Source organism: Malaclemys terrapin, chromosome 11 (assembly GCF_027887155.1).
Source record: "Malaclemys terrapin pileata isolate rMalTer1 chromosome 11, rMalTer1.hap1, whole genome shotgun sequence".
NCBI lineage: Eukaryota > Metazoa > Chordata > Testudines > Emydidae > Malaclemys > Malaclemys terrapin.
The window spans coordinates 41249125-41272535 of NC_071515.1; the positions used below are offsets into that span (position 1 = coordinate 41249125).

The window sequence follows — 23411 nt, forward strand, 5'->3', positions numbered from 1 at the left end:
TTTAAAAGTCCTCACATTAGATTTTACTATTTTTATAGCTTGGATGAAGTATTTAATTTCTTAATACTCATTTACTCAAGATCTATCACTGATTTAAGATCACTGTTCATGCATAACCTGAACTTTGCTTTGCTTTGCTGTTGCAGCACCAGCAAGCAGGGGATACACAAATTATTTAGCAAACCCTGTGCCCAGAGCTATGATGTCCATTGATGGCTTTCTCTTTCCATGCTGATGGGGGCAAAGAAGTCAGTGAGTCAGATACTTGATAGACTCAGCTTTATAAGTAACAAAAAGGGATGTGAGTTGTCACATGTAAAAGGGAAAAACTACGTCTACACAGCATTTTGGAGCAAGCCTCTCAGACCAGGATGACAGACTCAGGGTAGTGGGGCTGGTGTTAGTGCTCTAAAAATAGCTGTATGGACAGCACTTTGAAGTTGTGGCTCAGGCTGGAGGTCAGGCTCTGAAGCCCACCCCATTTCCTAGGCTTCAGAGCCCCAGCTCTAGCTTCAGTTGGCACTGCAAACCTTTGTTTCTACAGCTATTTTTAGAGTCATAAATGGAGCACTAATACAAGCCCCACTAGCCCGAGTTTCTCTACCCAGGCTGGGAGGTTTGCTCCAAAATGCTGTGTAGGCATACCCTAATAGGGAAAGAAGTGGGACGGGTTCTTTTCAACCTTTTGGAGGGCAGTACATATCTGTGTATAAATCCTAGATGCTGCAAACACTTACTACTGGGACTACTTGTGTGTAGAATTAAGTCTTCGTGGGATCTGGACCTAAACAATAATAAAAAAAAAAAAAAAAAAGTGAGCCTATCCCTTTAAATTAACAAGCATTGGTAACAAAGAACTCTGAACTGAGGGTCACCAATATCTCCCTCATGTCCATTATTTAAAATCTCTACATCAGAAGTAATTACAGGCACCAGTTTTGCTGTGTGTGCCTTTCAGTGCACATTAAGAGTAAAAATCTTCAATTGGTGTGATTAACACAGACAATAACTATTACATATAGAACTTGGTGAAGAATGGAATTTTCATCCTGCAAGAAATTCTGAAATTTTGAAATATGGTTTTTCATCTCAAAGCTCAATGAAAAGTTGAAATCTCTGAACTTTTTGTAAAAAAAAATATTCCAGGATATTTCATTTTGATATGGTCAAGAATGTTTTGTTTTGATTTTATTGTTTTGACTTTATAATTATAAACAAAATATAATGTAAAAGTTGAAACAATAAAGTTGCAACAAAGTGTTTGAACCTTATCAAAATTAACCATTTTGACCTTATTGTAACTAGATGTTTTGATAATTTCCCACAAAATTTTCAAGGAAATCAGTACATTCCTAAAAAACATTTTGATTTAATCAAATCAGCATTTCTCAATGGATACTGTTCCATTGGAGAATTTCTGACCAGCTCTAATTACAAGTAAAAAGATAAAATAGGGGCACAAGTTGTTTTGGATGGAATGAGTCCAAGAAGCCTTTTATCTGGTCTGTCCTTCCTTTTGGTTGGCAACCATATCCCGCAATTTCCCTTGCATAATTCATTTTCAAAACTGCTTCTTTTAGTTGTTTCACTCTCACTGCATTTGTATTAGTTAATTAAAGATTCTCTAAATAAATGATATCTTTATGTCTAAGGTACTTACTACTTCCTTACCTGTCAATCATTCTTTGTTCTTGCATTTGGCATTAGCTCAACTTTACTTGCATTTACATTTTTCTTTTAACTGTAATGTTTATAAAAACATGTTAACGCAGTGGTTCTCAAAGCCGGTCCGCCCCTTGTTCAGGAAGAGCCCCTAGCGGGCCGGGCCGGTTTGTTTACCTGCTGCGTCTGCAGGTTCGGCCGATCGTAGCTCCCACTGGCTGTGGTTCGCTGCTCCAGGCCAACAGGGGCGGTGGGAAGCTGCGGCCAGCACATCCCTCAGCCCATGCCGCTTCCCGCAGCCCCCATTGGCCTAGAGTGGCAAACTGCAGCCAGTGGGAGCCGTGATCGGCCGAACCTGCGGACGCAGCAGGTAAACAAACAGGCCCGGCCCACCAGGGGCTTTCTCTGAAAAAGCAGCGGACTGGCTTTTAGAACCACTGTATTAACAAACACAGTAGATTCCCTCAGTGCTACAAAGGATAATTTGGAGCAGTTCCCTTAAAAAAAAAAATTCAACACACCATTCACACTCCAATTCATATACATTATTAAATAAAATAGATTTCCCTTTTGGTGGAGGTATGACTATTATTTCTTAGCAAAGGAATATCGATAACTTACTGTTTTTCACCTATAGCTTTGCACTTCATCACAGACTTGAGTTATCTAGCAGAATAATTTTAACAGGAATCTCTAGAGGGAGAAGAACAGTGACTGAGGAACAAATCTCCAAAAATGCCAAAATAGGATAAAATTAAAAACAAAAAAAAACCACCACCCTCCAAATTCAGTATGGCTATTCCATAATCTTAAACATTTTTAATTCACCACCCCTTCCACATTAGTGTGTGCTGGGTGTTGTCTTGGTTTTTCAGGAGCCGACAGTAGCTGCAGAATTTTTACCCCAAAGAATGTATTCCTTATAGTTCAGCTGATGGCTTTAGCAAATCTGTGTTTCCAGAGAGGCTGTTTTATATGACTTATTTCCTTCCTACAGTGCTTGGTTTGGGAGATACGGTCAGGAAAATATAAGCTCTCTTCCCCATTGTACAAAACATTTCCTCTTTCCCTAGCTACTTTTAAAGACCAGTTCTACTCTGAAAGATGATTGTAAAAATGGTGCCTTAAACTCAACTGATCTACTCCTTGTGTGTATTCAGAGTCATATCTGCTGACCTTAGTGGCAAAAATAACTTCAATTAGTTGTATTGACCCTGCAGTGCTGAAAAAGAGACTTGGATTCTATTCCTTCTTATATAAAAAGAGAATTGTTGACTAAGTTTTCCCATAGTTAAATCTGTGCAAACCCTTGAAAGGCAGTGGGGTTTCACAGGAGTCACTGTGGGCCTGAGCTGGCCTGCATCACTGCCCGTGATGGTGCATGAGAAGGAAAATACTACATTTGAATCTCTGATTCCAGGTTGTTTGCAGGATTGCCAGCTAGAAAAATATCATTTTACTTACAAATTGAGCACATCATCATACCATTGAGAGAGAATGAATATTGAACTCCACAATGCCATATTTAGAGTGACTTTTCGGAATAGAATCACAGAGTAGAATTAAAGTCTGTCCTTTTCAGTTTGTCTGACGGTACTACAATAATGGTGCCTGATGAGGAATTTTTTAAAAGCACTTAATATGTATCAGATCTTTTACCTCATTTTACACTTGTGACATAACTTTCCCCTTGAATCCCATTGACTCTACTCCCTTCTCACCTTTAAGGATTCCCAGAACTCATCTGTTTCCTCTTGTGTGGTATTCCAGCATTTCCATTTTTCTCTCCCAAATTCCTGTACTTTAATACACCAGCTGCAAAGCCCTTGCTTTCCTTCCAAATAATCTGTTTTATTTTCCAGCTTCTTTATGTAATTTTCTGCACTGTTTCCTAGCTTTCTAACCCATCAATTTCTGTGAATTCTTTTGCAGCTTTATTTTCACAAGAGGTTAATGACTTTGTCATGTTGTCCCTGTTATGGCAAAGAAGATCCAGAGAGGCTGTAATATCAGTCTCCTCACACTGCTTAAGGCAAGATTAATATATCTTTTTGTTGCAATGCTTGAGCTATGGAGACTGACTGGTTTTTAAAAGTCCATTTTGACTATTTTTGTTGGTTTGGTTTAGGCTATTCTCAGATTATGTCTGGACCGTAGAAACATTAGTGTTCAAATGTTAGGTAATTTGTCCACCGCCAACTCAGAGCATTCTGTTTTCCAGGACTGATTCTTCCACCTTATGTCCGCTGGTGTCTCTTATCTTTTGTAGATGTTTTGCATAGCTAAGGTCTTTTGAGCCTCAGTAGCATTTTGGTAATAAAATACAGTAGTACAGTATCTGTTTCACAGGAGAGTTGTGAATGTTTGTACAACTAAGTTCATCTTTTTCAGCATATCTTATTTCTTAAGAAGGTAAACAGAGTAACCCAAATTTTTACAAATATAGCCCTATTAGTCCCCTTATAAATATAACTGTGACAACAACAGCAGTCCAATGGTTGCAGATAAAATGAATCAGTAGCTTTGTAGTCCAGAGAGCTACCAAACAACAAATTGTTTTTGCCATAGTTTATTGGAAACAAATTTTCAGGTAGAAGAATCCTTTACTTGATTTTTATCTGACCCCTGTTTCAGATCTGATACTTCTCTGGGCTTTATTCCTCCATGATTAGTGGTTTACAGTATGTCCTGGTGTTGATCTCTTGTTCCAGTCAGAAGAAAACTTGACTCTGCTATTTAAAGCAGGATGGAATCAGCTCTTCTCTTCCCCATCCTGTCTGTTTTACAAATCTCAAGTTCCATCAGGGTGGCGACCACTATTGGGAAGCTCAAATGCCAACTTCAATTTTAAAAAATAATACTTTCCAGTCCAACTGGCAGTTTACACATAACGGCTTCTCTGTGTGTGCGCCGTGAGAAAGCTGCACTGAGTGTAGCTTTTTTTCTTTTCTTTTTAAGAGTCTCCTCCATTAGCTCAGCTGAGGCAGAGAGGCAGAGTTTGTGGTTGTCGAGATGATAATTAGAAATAGAACATCTCACCACTAACCTCTAAAAGCTTAAACACATCACTCCACAGGAAGGACAACTTCCACTCCTTTTCTAGTGTGTTATTCCTCTAGTAGTGTTGCTGGATAAATGGCTCTGCTTACAGTGGTTGGTAATTTTTTATGTAAATCCCGTGGGTGGTAATTTCTGGGAAGATGAGGGGTTTTCAAATGGAGGCCAGATTATTATTGCTATAATAATCAAGTGTATAGTCATTTTGCTTATTCCTGGCTATGGCTCTGTACCAAATAACCAACACGTTCAAACTCCACAGTGTGCAGATCTCTGGCAGAGAGGTGGTTACCTCTTTCAATAGATCATTAAAAAAATCAGGTAAAGAAGCAATTAAGCTATGAGGCACTTTTGAAAATGGGATTTAGGTTCCTAAATCATTTAGGTGCTTTTTGAAATTTTATGCTTAGTAGCCACACTGCCCATTAATCACATGATCAGTAGTTCCGTCAGCTCATCAGTGCTAAGCCTGGTTCCAGGGCTTTCCTCTGCATTCTTATCACTTCCAGCTTCCATATTTCATTTGCCTTTCCCCTATATCCTTGCAATGTTTTGAATATTGCAGGTTTCAGCAATTAGTCAGCTACATACAAAGGTCAAATTCTCATACAAATCCCAATGTTACCCGTTACTCATGACAAATCATTTTAGCCACCTGTCTATGTATCCCATCTGTGCATCTTTTCATGTTCTTAATGAGATAGAGAGCCAACCAAAATTATGCCTAGCATCTGAATCATTTTTATTTTATGTTGAACATCAATTATAACAAAGGAAATTCAGGGCATGAATTGAGGCCTTGGCAGGTAAATGAAGGAAGAGCTGATTTTGAAACAGTATGTAATGTAATAACATAACTTGCCTCTAAGCATCTATATAATCTGTTAATGATTTGAGATCACAGATTTGATTTGTTGTTTTTTGTATCTTTTAAAATAGTATTAATTTCATGTAATATAAATCCTACATTATGGAGCAGTGGGTATGTTAATTTTTAATCCTAGCAACTGTACAGAAGCATTTCTAATAACTTTTTGTGTGCAGTCTATATGCATGCTGTTGCAGAGCTGTACTGTAGCTTTAGCTGATAGGATGTGAATCTGTTGTTTTATTGTAAATAAAATAAATTAGCTAAGGCCCTGATCCTGCAGACTTATGTACATACTTAACTTTATGCATGAGTAATCCCAATGAAGGGAATATTAATTACAATTTGCATGCAAAAGTCATTGCTGAATCAGAGCCTAAATGATTTTATTGTGGTGATTTTATTGTAAATTGGAATTATCATTTTAGTTACCCAAATATGTTGCCAAGAGTCATAGTGAATTGATCAAAATTAGAAATGGTTTTGATTGAAAAAATAGTTTTGTTATATGATTAAGTGCAACATCTTCACCGTGCGAAATCACACGTTGCAATAAGGGGGCACCTGTGTACTGGCAAAGAAGCTATTATATAGCAGGTACAGCAGCCCTAATGTACCAGTTGTTGTTATATTTGACATTGGAAACCTAAAAATATGTTTTTAAGCCTTCAGACAAATACAAGGAAATGTTAATCTTCTTCTCTCTCTCTTAAAGGCGTAAAATTAATAAACAATAGCATTTCTAAATTATTAATCATTCAGAAGTGCATCTTAATTGAGGAATTGTTCACGTTATTTAACTGATTCCTTTACAAAGATTTAGATCATACATCTAGTGAATCTTTTTTGTTCACGATGCAAGACTTGTGGTCAATCATATAGTGCATTACTGTTTTTTTTTTCCTTAAGGTAAAATCTTCATTTTTTAGCCAGTTTGCAGAATAATGTTTGCATTTAAATAGCGCTTGCTTCTTTGTAACTACATTTTGTGTTCTCAATGCTACATGCATTAGATTTATATGCATGTTTTATGCAGAGAGAGCACTCTAAAAATAATGACTTAGTAGCATTTTTTTTGCAATATGCAGAGCATTTGAAGGAGGAAAGAACAAAGGCACATCAGGGTAAAAGTAGGAGGAGGAGCATTTCATTTTTACTCCTCTACTAAAAAAAGAGCTTGCATCAACTGGGACATGGGGGGGAGGGGGGAAGCCACAACAAGATAGAATGCTGGTACTAACTACAGCATACTTCTCATCTTTGCTCATTAGACTTGTTTGAACAAATTCAGAGTTAACATTTTTGAGTAACTATAATGTAAAATATACAGAGGTGCCAGGTTAGAATTACATGTTTAATAGAAGAATCTCAAACACTTTATAATTCACATGGATGTAGAATTAACATCTGAAAACATTCACTTCAGATGAGGCATTGAATACAAATTACTACAATACGCAGTAGAAATTTTTGAAAGGTGTCATGTGCATACTGTATATAATACATTTCTGAATCTTTTACTTTCTATTTTAAAGAGTGAAACCACAGTAACAGCTTTAGAATGAAATCCTTTGAAGACCGTAACCTAGTGAGTGGGGTGAAAAATGTCAAGCAGAATACCAGTATGTTTCCACTAGAACAAATGGTTTGCTCTCTGATCGCTTCTTGATTATTTTTTTAAAGGGACAGTGTCAAGGTAAAAACAAAATAATCCAAAAATAATTTCTTTACCTTGATTACTAATAACATTTTTCAAATGGAAAAGCAAAACACATCAATGCATTGATTCACCATTGTGTGTGTGGCTTTTTGTCACTGCCTAATAGGACTTTGAAAGTAGATTGGTAAGTTTTACTTTCTGCTTTCTATATAGCAGTAGCATATTTTGGGTTATTTGGGTTTCCAGCACTCTTGAAAGATGTTAACATTTAAAAAAAGCATTTTAATTGATTTTAAAAAACAACCTGCATCAGTAAAGCCCATATTGCAACTTGATTACTTGACCAAGGTCTCTTCTAAGTGACATATATGATTAAGTTCTAGCAAAGCTATAATTTCAATGGATTGTGTTTTTACAGGTCTCTGATCAAAATGAATGTCATTAAAAGGCTTTCTGCTTCATATCTGAGGAAAAGCAAGATGCAGCAGAGGTGCCAAAGTAACAGACGACCAATTGCTCCACTTGGGTCACGGATTTTAACTGATCCTACTAAAGTTTTTGAACATAACATGTGGTGAGTTGCCTCTTCAAGCTTGATGTTTGATAGTGATTCATAACACTTCTTTGACTTGTGTTGCACATGTCCATTCCCCAGGAGTTGTGTGCATACCTTGTGCACAGTTGACGGAGAGGTACTGTCAACTGGTACCGTCAGAGGTACCCATCATGGTAGTCACGGCAATACCCCTCTATTGCCACTCACCACTGCATGCTGGTATAAGAGGGCAGAGCTGCCCCTGACTCCTCCCTCGCCCCATTCCTTCTTACTGCCTGTGATGGTTGTCAGAGCGATTCCAGACTTGTTACAAGTGCTTCCCTCACTCCTTTGTTAGTTGTAGTTGTAGAAGTTACACCTCTACCCCGATGTAACGCGACCCAATATAACACGAATTCGGATATAATACGGTAAAGCAGCGCTCCGGGGGGGAGGGGGGTGGGGCTGCGCACTACGGTGGATCAAAGCAAGTTCAATAGAACGCGGTTTCACCTATAACGCAGTAAGATTTTTTTGGCTCCCGAGGACAGCGTTGTATCAAGGTAGAGGTGTAGTTAGCTGTAGCTAGTTTTTAGTGCTAGGTTTTCATTTTAGGTCTTTTTTGACCACTTTTTGTCTTGCGTTACCAGGATCTTTAGTAGGATTAGTATTGGAACGATGTCTCACCCGCCGGGGTTTAAGTCCTGCTGGACTTGCACTAAGCCTATGTCAGTCAGCAACCCTCCCCTGGCCTGCTTCAAATGTTTGAGGGAATCCCACATTAATTACAAATGTCACATTTGTAAAGGATTCAAGTCCTGCTCACAGAAAGACAGAGTGGCGAGGCTTGAGTGCTTACTTACGGAGGTAGTGCTTTGCCCTCCTTCGGTGTCATCACATGGGGAAAGCGGCCCAGGTACATCAGCTTCAGTGTGGAGCGCACCAGTGGAGATATCTATAGCTTCTCTGCCCCGTTTGCTGATGCCAAAGAAAAGACTTAGGCCTTCCTCAAGTTTGGTACCTCGATCAAGTGTGTGGGTACTGAAGTCAAGGAAAGGCGGAGATTCTGCGTAACATTCAGGGAAGAAGCTCTCTTTGGAGCTCTCATCACCTAGAAACAGGAGATTGCCACCTCCAAAACGTGTACCAGGTCTATTAAGGCTTTACCCGGAAAGTTCCTTACAGAGTTCTTTGCGGAGTGCCACTCCGAGCCACCCCAGAGGCATACGCAGCCACAAGGGACCGGCTTAGCATCTCAGTACCTGTATTACCTTCAGTTCAAGAAGGTTTTATAGCTGGTATTGATGCTGCAGCTCCTACCTCACTGCGTCAAGAGCCTGCGGTACCGTTACCTCCCAAGCTTCTGCAAAAGCCAGTGCAGTTGAGAGGCAAGCTTCTGATGATATCCCTAGTAATGCCATCCCTGGGATCAGGCTATCGCTCTCCCATCCCAGCTGGTTCTTCCCCTCCATTGTCAGACATTTTGGACTGAGAGCTGAGGTTATCTCTATCCTGTCAAGGGTGGGGACCATAGGTCATGCAGTAACCTCAGAACTGACCTTCTTCTAAGGGACAATGGTCTGGACAAGGATGGGTCCCATACTGCTCGCCATTTTGGACACCGTGGGGTGTCCCCCCTCCGGCTAGGACCTCCCCTCAACCGTCTCATTCACTGTTTTCAAGAGCATTCTGGAGGCATTGGCACCAAATTCTCCAGTTCCTGGCACTGAGGTCAGTACTGACTAGCCAGAAATCACTCAGGCAAGACATAGACCAACCACCTCCTTAAAAGCCTCTTCCTCATCACCAGATGAGGCTATCGAGCTGGCAGGTGATTCACCACCACCAGAGGACCGCAGAGCTCATCAAGATCTTTCAAATGGAGTGGCGTCTGTGCTTGATGGCTCATGTATATCTTAGTAATGCCATATTCATATCATAACCATATTTCTATGAAGAATATGGGGTGTAACATCGCATCCCCTTTGTTCCCCTCGCTACCAACCCTCACTTTAGTCACAAACGCATCATCCCTGCATTGGAGAGCTCATATGGAGTCACTGCAGACCTGGGGTCTCTGGTTGTCTTACGTTCTAAAGACTCATAAATGTCAGGGAGTTAAGAGCAATCCCTCTAGCCTCCTTGGCCTTCCTCCCCCATGTAGTAGGGAAGAATTTATTAATTCTAACAGAAAACTCTCTGCAGCTGTGTTTTGCATAAATGGGCAGGGAGGGGCACGATCAACCCAACTGTGCCAAGAGATGATTTGCCTCTGGGACTTTTGCATAAACAACTCAATTCATCTCAGAGCTGCTTATCTTTCAGGGAAACAACACATTAACGCATCATCTGGGCAAGTCCTTTTCCAACCACCACAACTAGCTGTTGTGCCCAGACATGGCCAAATCCATCCAGTTCTGGGGAACTCCCCAAGTGGACCTGTTTGCAACAAAAACCAACAGAAAATGCCATCAGCTTTGTGCCCTGGGAAGTCTCAGCCCAGGCTCACTGACAGATGCTTTTCTCCTATCCTGGAAGAATTCCTTCCTGTATGCCTTCCCTCCAATTCCTTTGCTACCCAGATTCTCATTCAAAGTCAAATAAGATCATGCATGTCTCTTCCTTATAGCACTAGCATGGTCTCATCAACACTGGTTTTCAACCCTACTAGCCAGGTCAATCGAGCCTCCGCTGTCTCTCCAGACATCATTTCCCAGGACCACAGTCATCTTCTCTGTCCCAGCTTCTGTCCCTTCGTCTGATAGCATGGATACTTCATGGTTAACACCATTTGAGAGATCCTGCTCAAAGGATATTCAGAAAGTGTTTTGGAATAGCAGAAATCCCTCAACTCGGAGCACTTACCTGGCTAAGTGGAAGCATTTCTGTGTTTTGGTCCCATCAGAAAGCCACATCGCAAGGGTGGGCTCCCCTGAACCTCATGCTGGACTGTATTCTTTATCTAAAACAGTTTGGCTATTAGCCTACCAGATGCAGTCTTATAGAGCTATTTTGGCCTTCCATGTCTCGGTGGATAGTAGATCCCTTTTCTCCAAAACCATCATCAACAGACTCCTAAAGCGTTGGGTTAGATTGTACCCACACATGCAACATCCCATCCCTCCTTGGGATCTGAACTTGGTCCTAGCAAAATTGATGGGCCCAACCATTGAACCCTTTGCAGCCTGCTCTCTGCTGCACCTGTCTAAGAAGGTAGCATTTCTAGTGGCCATTATCTTGGCCAGACAAGTGAAAGAGTTGAAAGCCTTAGTAACAGGCCCTCCTTACAGTTTTCCGTAGGGATAAGATTTATCTTCTCCCTCACCCAAAATTTCTCACTTAGGTATCTCTAATTGTCACGTTAACCAGGCAGTCTATTTACCGACTTTCTTTCCAAAACATCATGCTCCTAGAGATTCGGAGAGGCTGCATTCGCGGGATGTGAGAAGGACTCTAGCTTTCAATCTGGAGCATACTAAGACCTTTAATCCTCAGTTGTTCATTGCAGTTGTGGACAGAGCTAAGGGCAGACCAATGTCTACTCAGCAGATGTCATCCTTGGTCTCTTCGTGCATTTATTTATGCTACCAGTTGGCTAATATGACCCCACCAGCTAGGGTATTGACACATTCTGCTAGAGTGCAGGCAACATCTGCATCTTTCTTGGCACAAGTACCTGTCATAGACATTTGTGAAGTGGCAACTTGATCATCAGTCCACACTTTGTTTTGTATTATGCCATTTCCTGTCATTCCAGGGACAATGCCAATTTTGGATGGGTTTTGTCTTACAGTCACAGGTCAGGTAGACTCGGAGGCCATCTCTACATTTGTCTGCTTGTGAATCACCTACAGTGGCATGGACATGTGCAAGTACTCAAAGAAGAAAAAAACAGTTACCGACTTTTCTGTAACGATTATTCTTGAAGATGTGTTGCACGTGTCTGTGCCACGACCCACCCGCCCTCCTCGCTATCGGAGTCTATCCAGTACAAAGGAACTGAGGGGGCCTGGGAATGTCTCTGCCCTCTTATATCAACATTCAGCGGTGTGTGGCGACAGAGGGTGCATGGACCACCCTGATGGGTAGTGATAAGGGAAAAAATTCTCCAACAATTGTGCATGAGGTGCTCGCTCACCTACAACGAAATGGACATGTGCAACTCGTCTTGAAGAATAACAGTTACAGAAAGGTAGGTAACTGTTTTTTCTGGGATGGGTGCTGGTGTGTGTAAAGGGATAACAGCTATAGAATAGAGGCCAGGAACAAGCAAACTTGAAATTTGATATAATTTAACCTTCATGTGGTGGTGTTAGTTTTGAAGTGCTCAGTGTCTATTAGGCTACTAAAGAGTAGTCATGGGGTGAGATATTGTCATGGATCAAAAACTGGCCTGGTGACAGAAAGCAAAGAGTAAGGTTAAATGGCAATTTTCATCATCGCAAAAGGTTATCAGAGAGGTGCCTCTAGGTTCCATGTTAGGTTCCGTATTTAATTTATGTATTAATGAACTGGAAATTGGGTGAGAAATGAGGTGGCAACATTTGCAGTTGTCACAAAGTTATGTAGGTAGTCAGGACCAGAGAGTACTGTGAGGAACTTTAGAGAGCCCTAAACAAGCTAGATGAATAGACGACACACTGGCCAATGAAATTCACTGTCAATTAATGCAAATTATCTCTATGAGGAGAGATTGAAGAGGTTGGGGTTGTTTACCTTAAGATACAGATAAATAAGAGGTGATATAAAAATATAGAAAATAATGATTGATCTAGAGAAGGGAGATCTGGACCTTCTATTCCCCCATTTCATAACACAAGAACATGGGGACATTCATTGAAATAAAAAGGGTGGAAATTGTGTGAAAAACTATGTGTAAGTAAACTGGAAGTCAGTGTGTCAGGAAGTTGTTGAGCCTTAATAAGAAACAAAAAAGGATTGGACAGGGAACATGGAAGGGGTATTACACCTCATGCTTTAGAATTTAAACCAGTCTCTTAAGTATTAGGGTAGATCTACACATCCCTCAGAAGTGAGCCTCCCAGCCCAGGTCTACAGACTGGGGTTAGCGGGGCCCCTACTAGCACTCTGAAAATAGCTGTGTAGACATGCTTTGGAGTTGCAGCTTGGGCTTGAGATGGCGGTCTGAAGCCCAGTCCCCTTCCTAAGCCTCAGAGCCTGAGCTCCAGCCCGAGCTGCAACTTCGAAGTGCTGTCTACTCAGTTATTTTCAGAGTGCTGGCATGAGCCTCACTAGCCAAATCTGTCAACCCAGGCTTGGAGGCGTGCTTCCACGGACTGTGTAGACATTGTCTTAGAGATCAGGATGAGAGCTAATGTGGGGACAGATTGTCCGGTCTCTACCTACTGTAGGGTTCTCACACCTTCCTCTGAATCAACTGATACCAGTCACTGTCACAAACAGGATACTGTGTAGATGGACCTCAGGTCTGATCCACCATGATAATTCCCATGGTCCTGAATAAGGTTTGCAAGTTAGTGGATCTTTTAGTAGTCTCTTTTATTTGTCCAACGTAGGTATGATCAAAATCTTTTCAAACCATCTTTTAGTAGAATTTTGAAAATAAAAAAGCAGATAAAATAGGTCAACAACATAAAAGACAGCAGGGTCACACTATTGTAACTCAGGATAGAAATATCACCACAATCATGATTATATAATGTAGCGGGAAAGGTTTAAACTGGGCCTTTCTTTGTATATTACTGTTTTGAGCATTTTTCAAGCCTATAACTGTTGGAGTGGATGGGGGCGAATGTTTTAAAGCAAGACCAAGAGAGCTAAACACAAAAAGGGCCAGTCCACGCTTTATTTTTAGTTACATGCATATTCATAAGAGAGCTATGCAGCTTCTTCCTCTAAGATGTATACTAAGAAGCTCATTAAATAATGTGCTGGTTTGCAGAATTTTCTCTCTCCTGGTTAATGTGGTGGTGGTGTACTATTAATTATGTAGTCCTATTATTTAACAGGTAACCCTGATTTCCCAATTAAACCCATGTAGGATTTATTGGCAGTGCTGGCAGATATTTAGGTGGGGCTTTGCTTAAAGTGGTCCTGTATCCTTTCGTGTTGCCTTCAATATATTGGTATATTTCTCTAGATACTTGTTGCATGATCTTTCATCATTTAAAGAAGTGACTAATTATGCAAAACAATGCAGAAAATGTCTGCTTCCATTTATAACCTCTGTTCAGGCCAGTAATCTGCTGGGTTTTCATGTGTGGAGATGTGGGGGCAGTTTTTTCCCCCAGTTAATAGGAAAGTTAGTGGAAAGTGGGTAATAAACTGAAGATAGAATTGCCTGATCTTACATCAGACATACTCAAGTGAATACTATCCTGATGGAGCTGAGATGGAGAGCTCTTAAGGTCCCTTTAGAGAGCACTATTGAAAGAAGTGTTTAAAGTATTTATGTAAGCTTTATCATAGTTCTAGTTGGCCTGTATGAAAGGACAAGTAGTCTCCTTTAAAGCATCCAAGCTCTAGTCCTGTTACTGTGTGTGAGACATGTCACCCATCTTATACAGACTTTTAGGGAAAAGCCAAGAGTCTTTCATTCAGCTTAATGAAAATATCATTGGAGCAAAAGCAGCAAGTCATTAATTAAGAATGAAAACTTCAGGCCACCATGATACCTAAAGCACATTAGCATAGCATGAGGCACATCCCTGTGTAAACTGATTTCCCATGGGATAGGCAGGGAGTGCTGTTTCTTATGTTAACTATTAGAGAATGAACAAGACTGGTTGTCAAGACTTTCTCGTCTTTTAAGAGCCACCAAAGTTCTGGAGTCTCCTTTCCCTTCTGTGCTACACATGGCTGACGGGCTGGGTTTCTTCAAGACTCCAGATTTGATTTTTTAGTTATTACATATCACATGTGCATCTCTTATCTTCCTCTGCACTTTGTGAACAGCAGATTGGGCAAACTGGCTGAATTAAATTTATTAAAAAAAAAAAAAAAAAAAACCTCAAAACACAGAACGAGATGCCAGTGTATGGTTGGGAATTGAGCAGCCAGTGCATGTTTGAGCACTGATTTCAGTTAATGTCAGCAGAGGGATTCTTGTCTTCCATTTTATTAGGGGACTGCAAACATCATTTGTTGCTTGTAAGACAAAGTTTCTGTTTACACTTAATACCAAATTTTGTTCTCAGTTACATATGTATAACTCCTGCTGCAGTCACTATAAGTTAGACCCATGTCACTGAGAGCAGAATTTAGTCCTTAGTGCATGGGAAATATCTGGCTTTATGAGAGCATGGGAGAATTACCTCAGAACAGTAAAACTGTACTGATGTTCCAGGATGTCACCTATTCCATTGTTCTGATATTTGCTTTTCCTGTCCTCCATAGTTCACATTGATGCCATAGAGTAAGGGTCACACTCTATATCTTTACCTACCATCAGTCCTTAACCTCAGTGTCCAAACTGTGGCATGAGGACATCACATTTTGCAAGTGGGTGTGGAACGTGCTCTATTACATCATTGACTTTAAGAGAAACACAGCAAAATCAGACATGGGTGGGATTTTCCTTGCTTTGCCCATGACAAATATTTGTTAAAGCAAGCATGCAGCTGAGAGAGAGAAAAAAATGTATAACTGTTAATGACAGCAGGCTTGTCCACATCTTAGCCTCTGATCATCTTTATGTGTAGACCTCCCTATGTAATGCTGCCTGCATCGGTGTCTGTTTGCCATATCCCATGTGAACATGCTGTTTAACTGTCAGAAGGCTTTTTATATTTTTTTTAGTTTCTACGTTTCACATTCAGGAATTGGCCTGACATATTCCTTTCCCCCACTCCTCATTTCAGCTCACATGTCCCCTTCTTCATAATGTAAGAATTTTCTTTTCTATTGTGAAAAACATGTCCAAAACTGCTGATTTCTGGAATAACTTAGTTGGGGGGAGTCTTGAATGATACTTGGCCTTGTTTGAAAATAAATGTAGCCTGGTTAGTAATATGCTCAAAGATTGTGTCCAGTGCATTTTAAAGCAGAAGAACTTGGCCCTGTTCAAGTTTAATGTGCAAGCTAAAATAAAATTAACCTTTATTGCTAGTGTGTACAGTAACTCCTCACTTAACATTGTCCTGGTTACGTTGTTTCATTGTTACGTTGCTGATCTATTAGGGAACAAGCTCCTTTAAAGTTGCACAATGCTCCCTTATAACGTTGATTGGCAGCTTCCTGCTTTGTCCACTGCTTGCAGGATTCTCTGGAAGAGCAGCCCCTCCTTGTGGGGATTAGAACCAGGGGGGGCCAGCAGCCCCTGCCCCCCATCAGCTCCCCTAAATTCCCTGTAAGGTATGTGGCTTGGCAGCTGCCCAGCAGCAATTCAGGTGGCCCTCCCACCACTGCTATGCTTCTCCTGACCTGCCCTCTGCCTTGGAGCTGCTCCCTGGAGTTTCTTGCTTGCTGGGAAATGGGGGGAGAGGAGTGCTGATATCAGGATGTCCCCCTGCTCCATACTCCCTCTCCACAAAGGGGGCTCAGGAACAGAACGGAGGGAGCTTGCTGGAAGCTGTTGCTTCCTGTCTGAACTGGCTGATCTGCTTAAAAGGGCAACATACGTGGAGTCAGCGTACTTAAAGGGGTAATGCACGTTTCTCTCTCTCACTCATGCATGCACTCCTCAGCACTTTGGAAAGTCAGCACCTGTGCAACTGTACATGTGCTGTCAGGAGGAAGTGGTGCATTCCAGCTGGATAGCATGAGCTCATCATCATGTTCAGTTTTTGCAGCTTTGTTTTTGTTTCCTCCCTCCTGCCTCAGTCCATGCTGCCTTGTAGAGTGTGAGGCTACATTAACAACAGTGTATTAACCCTTGAGGGCTCAGCTGAGTGCTAGTTGATCATTTAGCAGCAAGGCATTCCCTGGGAAATATTCTACCCTCTTACTCCACCACCTCAACCAAGCTGGACAATCATTCATTGCTGTGTACAATTTAAACTGTTTGTTTAAAATTGTTTAAAACTTATACTGTATATGTATATAATGTCTTTTGTCTGGTGAAAAAAATTTCCATGGAACCTAACCCCCCTCCCCCATTTACATTAATTCTTATGGGGAAATTGGATTCACTTAACATAGTTTTGCATAAAGTTGCATTTTTCAGGAACATAACTACGTTAAGTGAAGAGTTACTGTATTTGAGATGATTATTTATATTGTGGCAGTACCCAAAATGAGGTACTTTCCAAACAGAGAGGAAGATGAAGATTTTCCCCCCGAAAAGCTTACAGTTTGAAAACAATCTTAGAAAGGAGTTAAAGTAAACAAGTTAGATCCCAATCCTGCTTATGCTGAAGTAAATGGGAGTTTAGCAGGTCCTTAGGGCCTGATCTGACAGCTACATTAGAGTGAATAGGAATTGCCAGAGTCCAGCACTTGTCAGGGTCAGGTCCTTATTTTGTTCCATTTAAGGTATAACATGAATCTGTTAAATGATCAGGGTGGACCATTTTACACCACGAGTTCTGGATCCACAAAGTATTGCAGCATAGCTCGCCTTTTTTCAGAAACTGATTGCTCTTCCTTCTTCCATATAGGCTGTAAGAATTTCTGGATAGAAATGTGTTCCCTGTCTCAGCAGCGACTAGTTTCCTGCCTAGATGATCTTTGGTCCTCCACATGATAAACATTAGTAACAAGTGGATTCTTTGGATCAGAATCTGTGCTAATAGATCTCCCTAGACTCAGTCAAGTATGCATCTAACGTGACATGCGAAATAAATGCATATAAACAGAATTAACTTGCAAGGTGCATGCTAAACCCAGGGATGAAAACAAAATGCTAATTATTTTGCCTCATTTTAGTTGGAAGTCTGTGTTTAATCATTCTTCTGGTTGAGATTTATGACACTAGTGATTCATCATTATCCATAACACACAAAAGCTTAGATTTTTTTTAACGCCTACAAACTCCCAGGTTTGAACCTGCATCATTCCTGGGAATTTGCTTGCATTGCAAAAAATCAAAGTGTGTTTTGGAGACATAGGGCGATGGTAGGGCATTGGCTCCAGTATTCATTAACTCTAGTCTGGTTGACATTTGCAAGTTATTAATTGGCCAGGAGATCTGAATCTTTATTCCTGGCTGGTTATTCGTGCTTGGCTATTAATTTTGGATCCTTTTGGATGCTGTATCTATGTTTTTGTAATCAATAAGTATACACTGAAATTGCAAACGTCTTTCACCAACCCAATGAATATAACATACTTCAGCTCATCAGGATACCAAACTGTATAACTATAAACTCAGGGAGGAAAAGTTAAGGTGACACATTGTTTTTGTTGGAATGTAATATACAATATGTCGCTCCAACATAATGAATCAACTTTATACAAGAACAAGACAACATAGATAAATGCAAGCTAGCAAGAGAACCTTTTTTTAAATTACAAAAATATAAAGAAAGCAGCACTACAATTTCTACCATTGCCAATGTGAAAATAAATCATCGAGCAAAGGGATAGCTACAGAAAGTCTCACAGAGAGAGCAACAAAAAGACAACATGCCACAGAGTCATTCAAATAATCAGCTGGTAGGGTGTACAGTTAGGAGAGGACATTATATTAGCTGTCAGCACAGAGGCTGCTGGAACTCAGAACAAAGCAAAAGAACTAAACATAAGAACTGTAGGAGCTCCAGATTGCATCAGGACCAGCTGAAAGAATTATCTTGCACCAAAATGTATTTATATGACACTGGAACATACAATGTAGTTAATTTGCGAGCAGTCCCCCCAAAAGGTTATGGAGAAATCATATTAAAAACATGTTCTGCAACTGTCTTTTTGCAGGGACCACATGCAGTGGTCACAAGAGGAAGAAGAAAGGGCCAGAGAAAAAGCAACAGAGAACTCGCTTGTGCGGGTTCAACCAGAAGATCAAGGTAATGGACCCATAATTCCTAAGAAGTTCTAATGCTCCAAGAATGCTCTTTTTTTATTTATATTTTTCCTTGATTAAATCCACTTTTTGCTCATTTACCTTTGTCTTATTAACCAGGACAAACCTGTCCAAAAGCATTCACCTTTACCTAGCTATTCAATTATCCTTTTAAAGTATTTTCCCTTTCTCCAGGGCAACAGGTCTCAGCCTAATATGATGAAATCTGCAAATTGCGATTTCCAGAGATGTGAATCCTGACCTTTACAATGCTTCAAATTAAAGCCCCATTGTTGCTTATGCTGTCACCATAGGGAAAGGGAGTGAATTTGCAATCATTGGGGGTGATGAAATCTAAAGTTCTCATGTCAAATGTTCACATTTGCTTTTTAATTTGGTTGCAGATCAGCTTACTGGGCTAGTGGATGTGCATAGTGCTGTCTCTCAGGAGATCTGAGATGGATTTCTGGTCCCAGCTTTATGCCGTAGGCAGCTTGAACTAGAAATGCTTTAGAGACATTGTGCTCATTGTGCTGGGCAGAAGGTGTTTTCTCATATCATTCAAAGGTGACTCCTGTGAGCTATGGGGTTTCCTTGGCTGGCTATATACTCCCTCTTTCAGAAGGATGGTGAATTAGGGGAGTAAAGGAATTAAAATGTTCAGGACTTTGTCTTGTCTGTAGAATACCTTCTTAAGGAAGTAAGCAAAGAGTGTGATACATACACACTGTATCATCATAGTGGAATTTCTACTCACAGTTGGATCTCACTGAATTCATATCCCGAATGATCCTGTTACCCATATTGAAAACTAGCACTCCTCTACACACATGCACATACCACAGAGTTTCTGAACCATTGGCATGCAGGAGGAGAGTAAGGCAGATTACACTGCATATTTGGATGAAAAAATCAGCAATATAGATTATTGCAGTACCTGGTGAAATGGATAGTGTTGATTGGGGCAATTGGAGGGAGGTCTCCATGTACAAGAAATCCAGAATCCTGTGTGTGTTCTGTTTGTTTTTTGTACATTCCCAGAACTGGGGCATTAAATCTATCGCTGCATTAATCTTGGAGGCCAATAATCTTTCTATTATTAGAAGGATATTCTGAAAACAGTTATTTTTGTGTGCATTAAGGTAACAATGGGGGTTGCAGGTCTTGACCTTTGTCAAACTAGACTGTGTCATTATATTGGAGTGTGTTTGAATTACCCGTGAATAATTCTTCTGTAATGTGCTCTTCATTGCTTTTAATACCTTGTGATTGAGGCTTTTTTTCTGACACTTATTTCTTTGTCGCATAATACCTTGAGAATAGGGCATGCTTTCCCGTCATGGTTAATGGGAGTGATTCTCTGCACACCAGACTGAAAAAGTCTCTATTCTAGGGCCTTCCTGTCATCCTGCTCTTTTACATTCTCTCATTCTTTATCTAAATCCACAAAGATAATGTTTATCTTTTAAACTTCACATTTAATATTTTCATCTATTTATTGAAAACTGTTGAAAATGAGCCCCCGGTTGAAAACTTAACTGTGTACACATGTGGTTGATGTGACACTCTTACTCATCATCTAAAGTCAATTATAATTTAGTTTGCACTTGCTAGAAATAAAATGAGCATGCATTTGTTTATTGCCAAGAAATGTAAGAATCCAAGGACATTTTCTATGAATGTCGCTCTGTTTAAAACTTGAATTAGACGAGCATTGCCAGTAATATTTTTCCAAAAACTCAAGCTTGGTTCTGCAAGTGGCATCACATTTTGGCCTATTTATATTAACAATGAACTAGACTGAAGCTAATGAGCAGGTCTTTTGGTGCCTTGGACACTGCAGTAAGGAGAAAAAAAAAGTTTCACACAACTGTAATATCACTAAAATAAAATAGCTGTGACAAGCCTCAGTACAACCAGGAAATGCAAAACTGAATGGACTAATTATACCACTTTGGAGCATTTGGTTTGCTTATTAGCATGTTCAGCTTCTTCTCAAGAAGGGCTACGGGCTGTGGCAGAGCAACTGCACAAAAGAGTCCATTAAAAAATGAGGCAAAAAGTAACCAATTTCTGCAGGATCCTAGTTTCAGAAGCTCTGTGTGCCTTCCCAGGTTTTGGAAAGTGCTACAATTGGGCAGCTTAATAAAATAAACAGAAGCAAATAAAAACCATGACCCAGGAGCTAGGCTGACTGACATTTCTTACTTATGAAATTTTCAGAGATTAAGAAAGGAAAGTTAATAATTCAATTACATTGGAAACTGCATTACCTGTCTCTGCACCTGAACCACAAAGAGAGACAGTCGCGCAGGAGCATTGTAGGTTGAATTTGATGAGTAATGCATGCTTTTCCGATCAGTTTATAAAGAAATTGTTAAATGAGTTAATTTAATAATGATGGGTTCTGTCATATTGATAGGAAAACTAATTAGCAATAACACAATGCAGTGAAAGATGGATGTTTTAAAAATAAAAATAAAAATAAAAGACTGCCCAACAAACTAGTGTTACTACTGAACCTGAATATTAAAGGCTTTAATTTTAAGCATTGTGCTCCTGTGTTAAACAAGCTATCAAATCTAGAAATCGTAGAGGGAAGTTAAATGCAAGGTTTTTTAATTGTGTTTTGATCAGACATTTAGGAAAAATTGTGAATCTAACAAAGAGATGAAAGTAATTTAAGACTCTTTTGAGAAGGAGGCTTGATTTTGCATTTTTAACATCAAGTATCTATACAAGTGCGACATAGTCTTTTGAAATCCAGTATGTATTACCTCAGTTAACTTTGTACTTGCAGTGTAAAACAACTCTGCACCATTACTGAGCATGACTGGGTCTTGTCCTTTAATAAAGAATTAAGCAGATCTCTACTACACGGTATTCTGTCACCCCATTGGCACGTCTCACTACCTCTCCTAATCCAAACATCTCTAATGGCTGTTCTCAGCTTTATTTAACTTTGAAAAATTGGAGTGATTGTAGGCAATTTTGTTTTAAGATACAAAGGAAAATGACAGCAGAAATGTGAGATAGAACTAGTGGCCCTGTATGTATATATTGTATGGAATAGTTGTTAAATCATGTACTAGATATTAAACAAATTGACTGAGAAATCAGAATTCATGAACACAAAGGGCCAGTTTTTAGCAGAGCTCTTTAAAGGGTTTGCAAAGTAAACAAGCATTCCTGTTACTCCTGCACATGTTATAGTTTTCTATAGCACATCAGTAGTATGGTTAAAAGAGTATGGGCTGCTATTGGCCACATGCAATAACAGCGATCAGTGAATATGGCTCTGAAGGAGTGGATTTCTAATAGCATATATTTGGAGAGAGAACTGCGGTTAGCAAAACATTTGCAGTTGTTCATATAAATTCATAAGTCATGATAGAGTATTAATTTCAATTTCATGTTTCTTAATTTAGGGGAAAGAGCAGAGAAAGCTTAACTAAAATGATACATTGCTTTTATAATTTGGCTTATAGCTTTATTATTTCCTGAACAATGTACAGGTGCATGTGTTTGTATGTGTGTATAGGTGTACGTGAGCTGTTACAGTAGATGAAAGCAGGTTTGCAAATTTGCGTATTACACATCCATAGGTATTTAGATTCTTTTATAATATTGCTTATGGATTTTTGGATGGGACAATATTAGAGCCATGGGACCAAATTTAGTGCAGATGCATCAGCTTACACCAGGGATATTTATTTTTGGCCTCCTAACTAATATTTTATCCTAATGTTCTAATATTTGCTTGGTAATTTTGCATGTAATAACTTTGTCTGCAATATAGCTGTACACATGGATTTTGCAAACCCATTTCTAGAGGCTCATAAATCTTTCCATAGAGTTAGTTAATATAAATTAAAAATATCTCTTATTTATAAAAATGGAAGTATTAAGAGTTGGTTTATATGAAATCAAACTTAGGTAAGCAGGTTATTGTGCATTTTGGTGACATTCTCCTTGTGCATGACTGAACAAAAACAGAATGAAAAATGTAGAAAGCCTGTTCTTATAGTCTTTATGCAGGTAAAATCCTTTTTAAATGCAGTAGTAATTTTTCTTGAACACAGGTGAAAGGACTGGGCCATAAGACTTGATATTTGATTTAAACAACACCATATGGAGAGCATCAAATTTCTTAACCTTTATCTCTGCTATTATCTAGTTTCATTTTTAAATGTCATATTGTTTTATGATGACAATTAAGTGCCTGTTTTTTTTAATTCCAGACAAATATGAAAGAGAAGCTAGTAAATACTGGAATGAATTTTACAACACTCATAAGAATAACTTTTTCAAGGATCGTAATTGGCTGTTTCTGGAGTTTCCAGAAATTCTTCCAAAAGGAAGGAAAAATCAGATAAATAAAGAGGAAAAATCTTCTTATCCTGTAAAACTGAATGCTACAAATAGTTGCACAAATGTGGGCTTTCCTGGAATGTTTGAAGAAGGCAAAGATTATTGCCAGAACAATTTGGTGGATGGCTTAACTTCTGTGGAAGGACACTCATACAACAAAAACCAAGCAGGACCTGTTACTGACAACAAACATGTTAAGAACTGTGAACAAGAACCTGTGAAGCAGGAATCCTTCCCTGGCAGTGGTGCTACCTACAGAATACTAGAGGTATTTTACTGCAGACATTCAACACATAATTTACAACTCCAAATGATGGCTTCAAATATAATGGTTGCT

At 39.6% G+C, this 23411-nt stretch overlaps 1 protein-coding gene across 1 annotated transcript in view; it reads left to right on the forward strand.

Moving 5' to 3' along the window:
• METTL8 (methyltransferase 8, methylcytidine) overlaps window positions 1-23411 on the forward strand; it is a 40019-nt gene that overhangs the window by 3251 nt on the left and 13357 nt on the right. The window contains exons 2-4 of the mRNA XM_054043648.1: window positions 7666-7821; window positions 18616-18707; window positions 22945-23342. Of these exons, the coding sequence (XP_053899623.1) occupies window positions 7679-7821; window positions 18616-18707; window positions 22945-23342 (633 nt within the window). The 5' untranslated portion in view covers window positions 7666-7678. The remainder of the gene's footprint in view (window positions 1-7665; window positions 7822-18615; window positions 18708-22944; window positions 23343-23411) is intronic.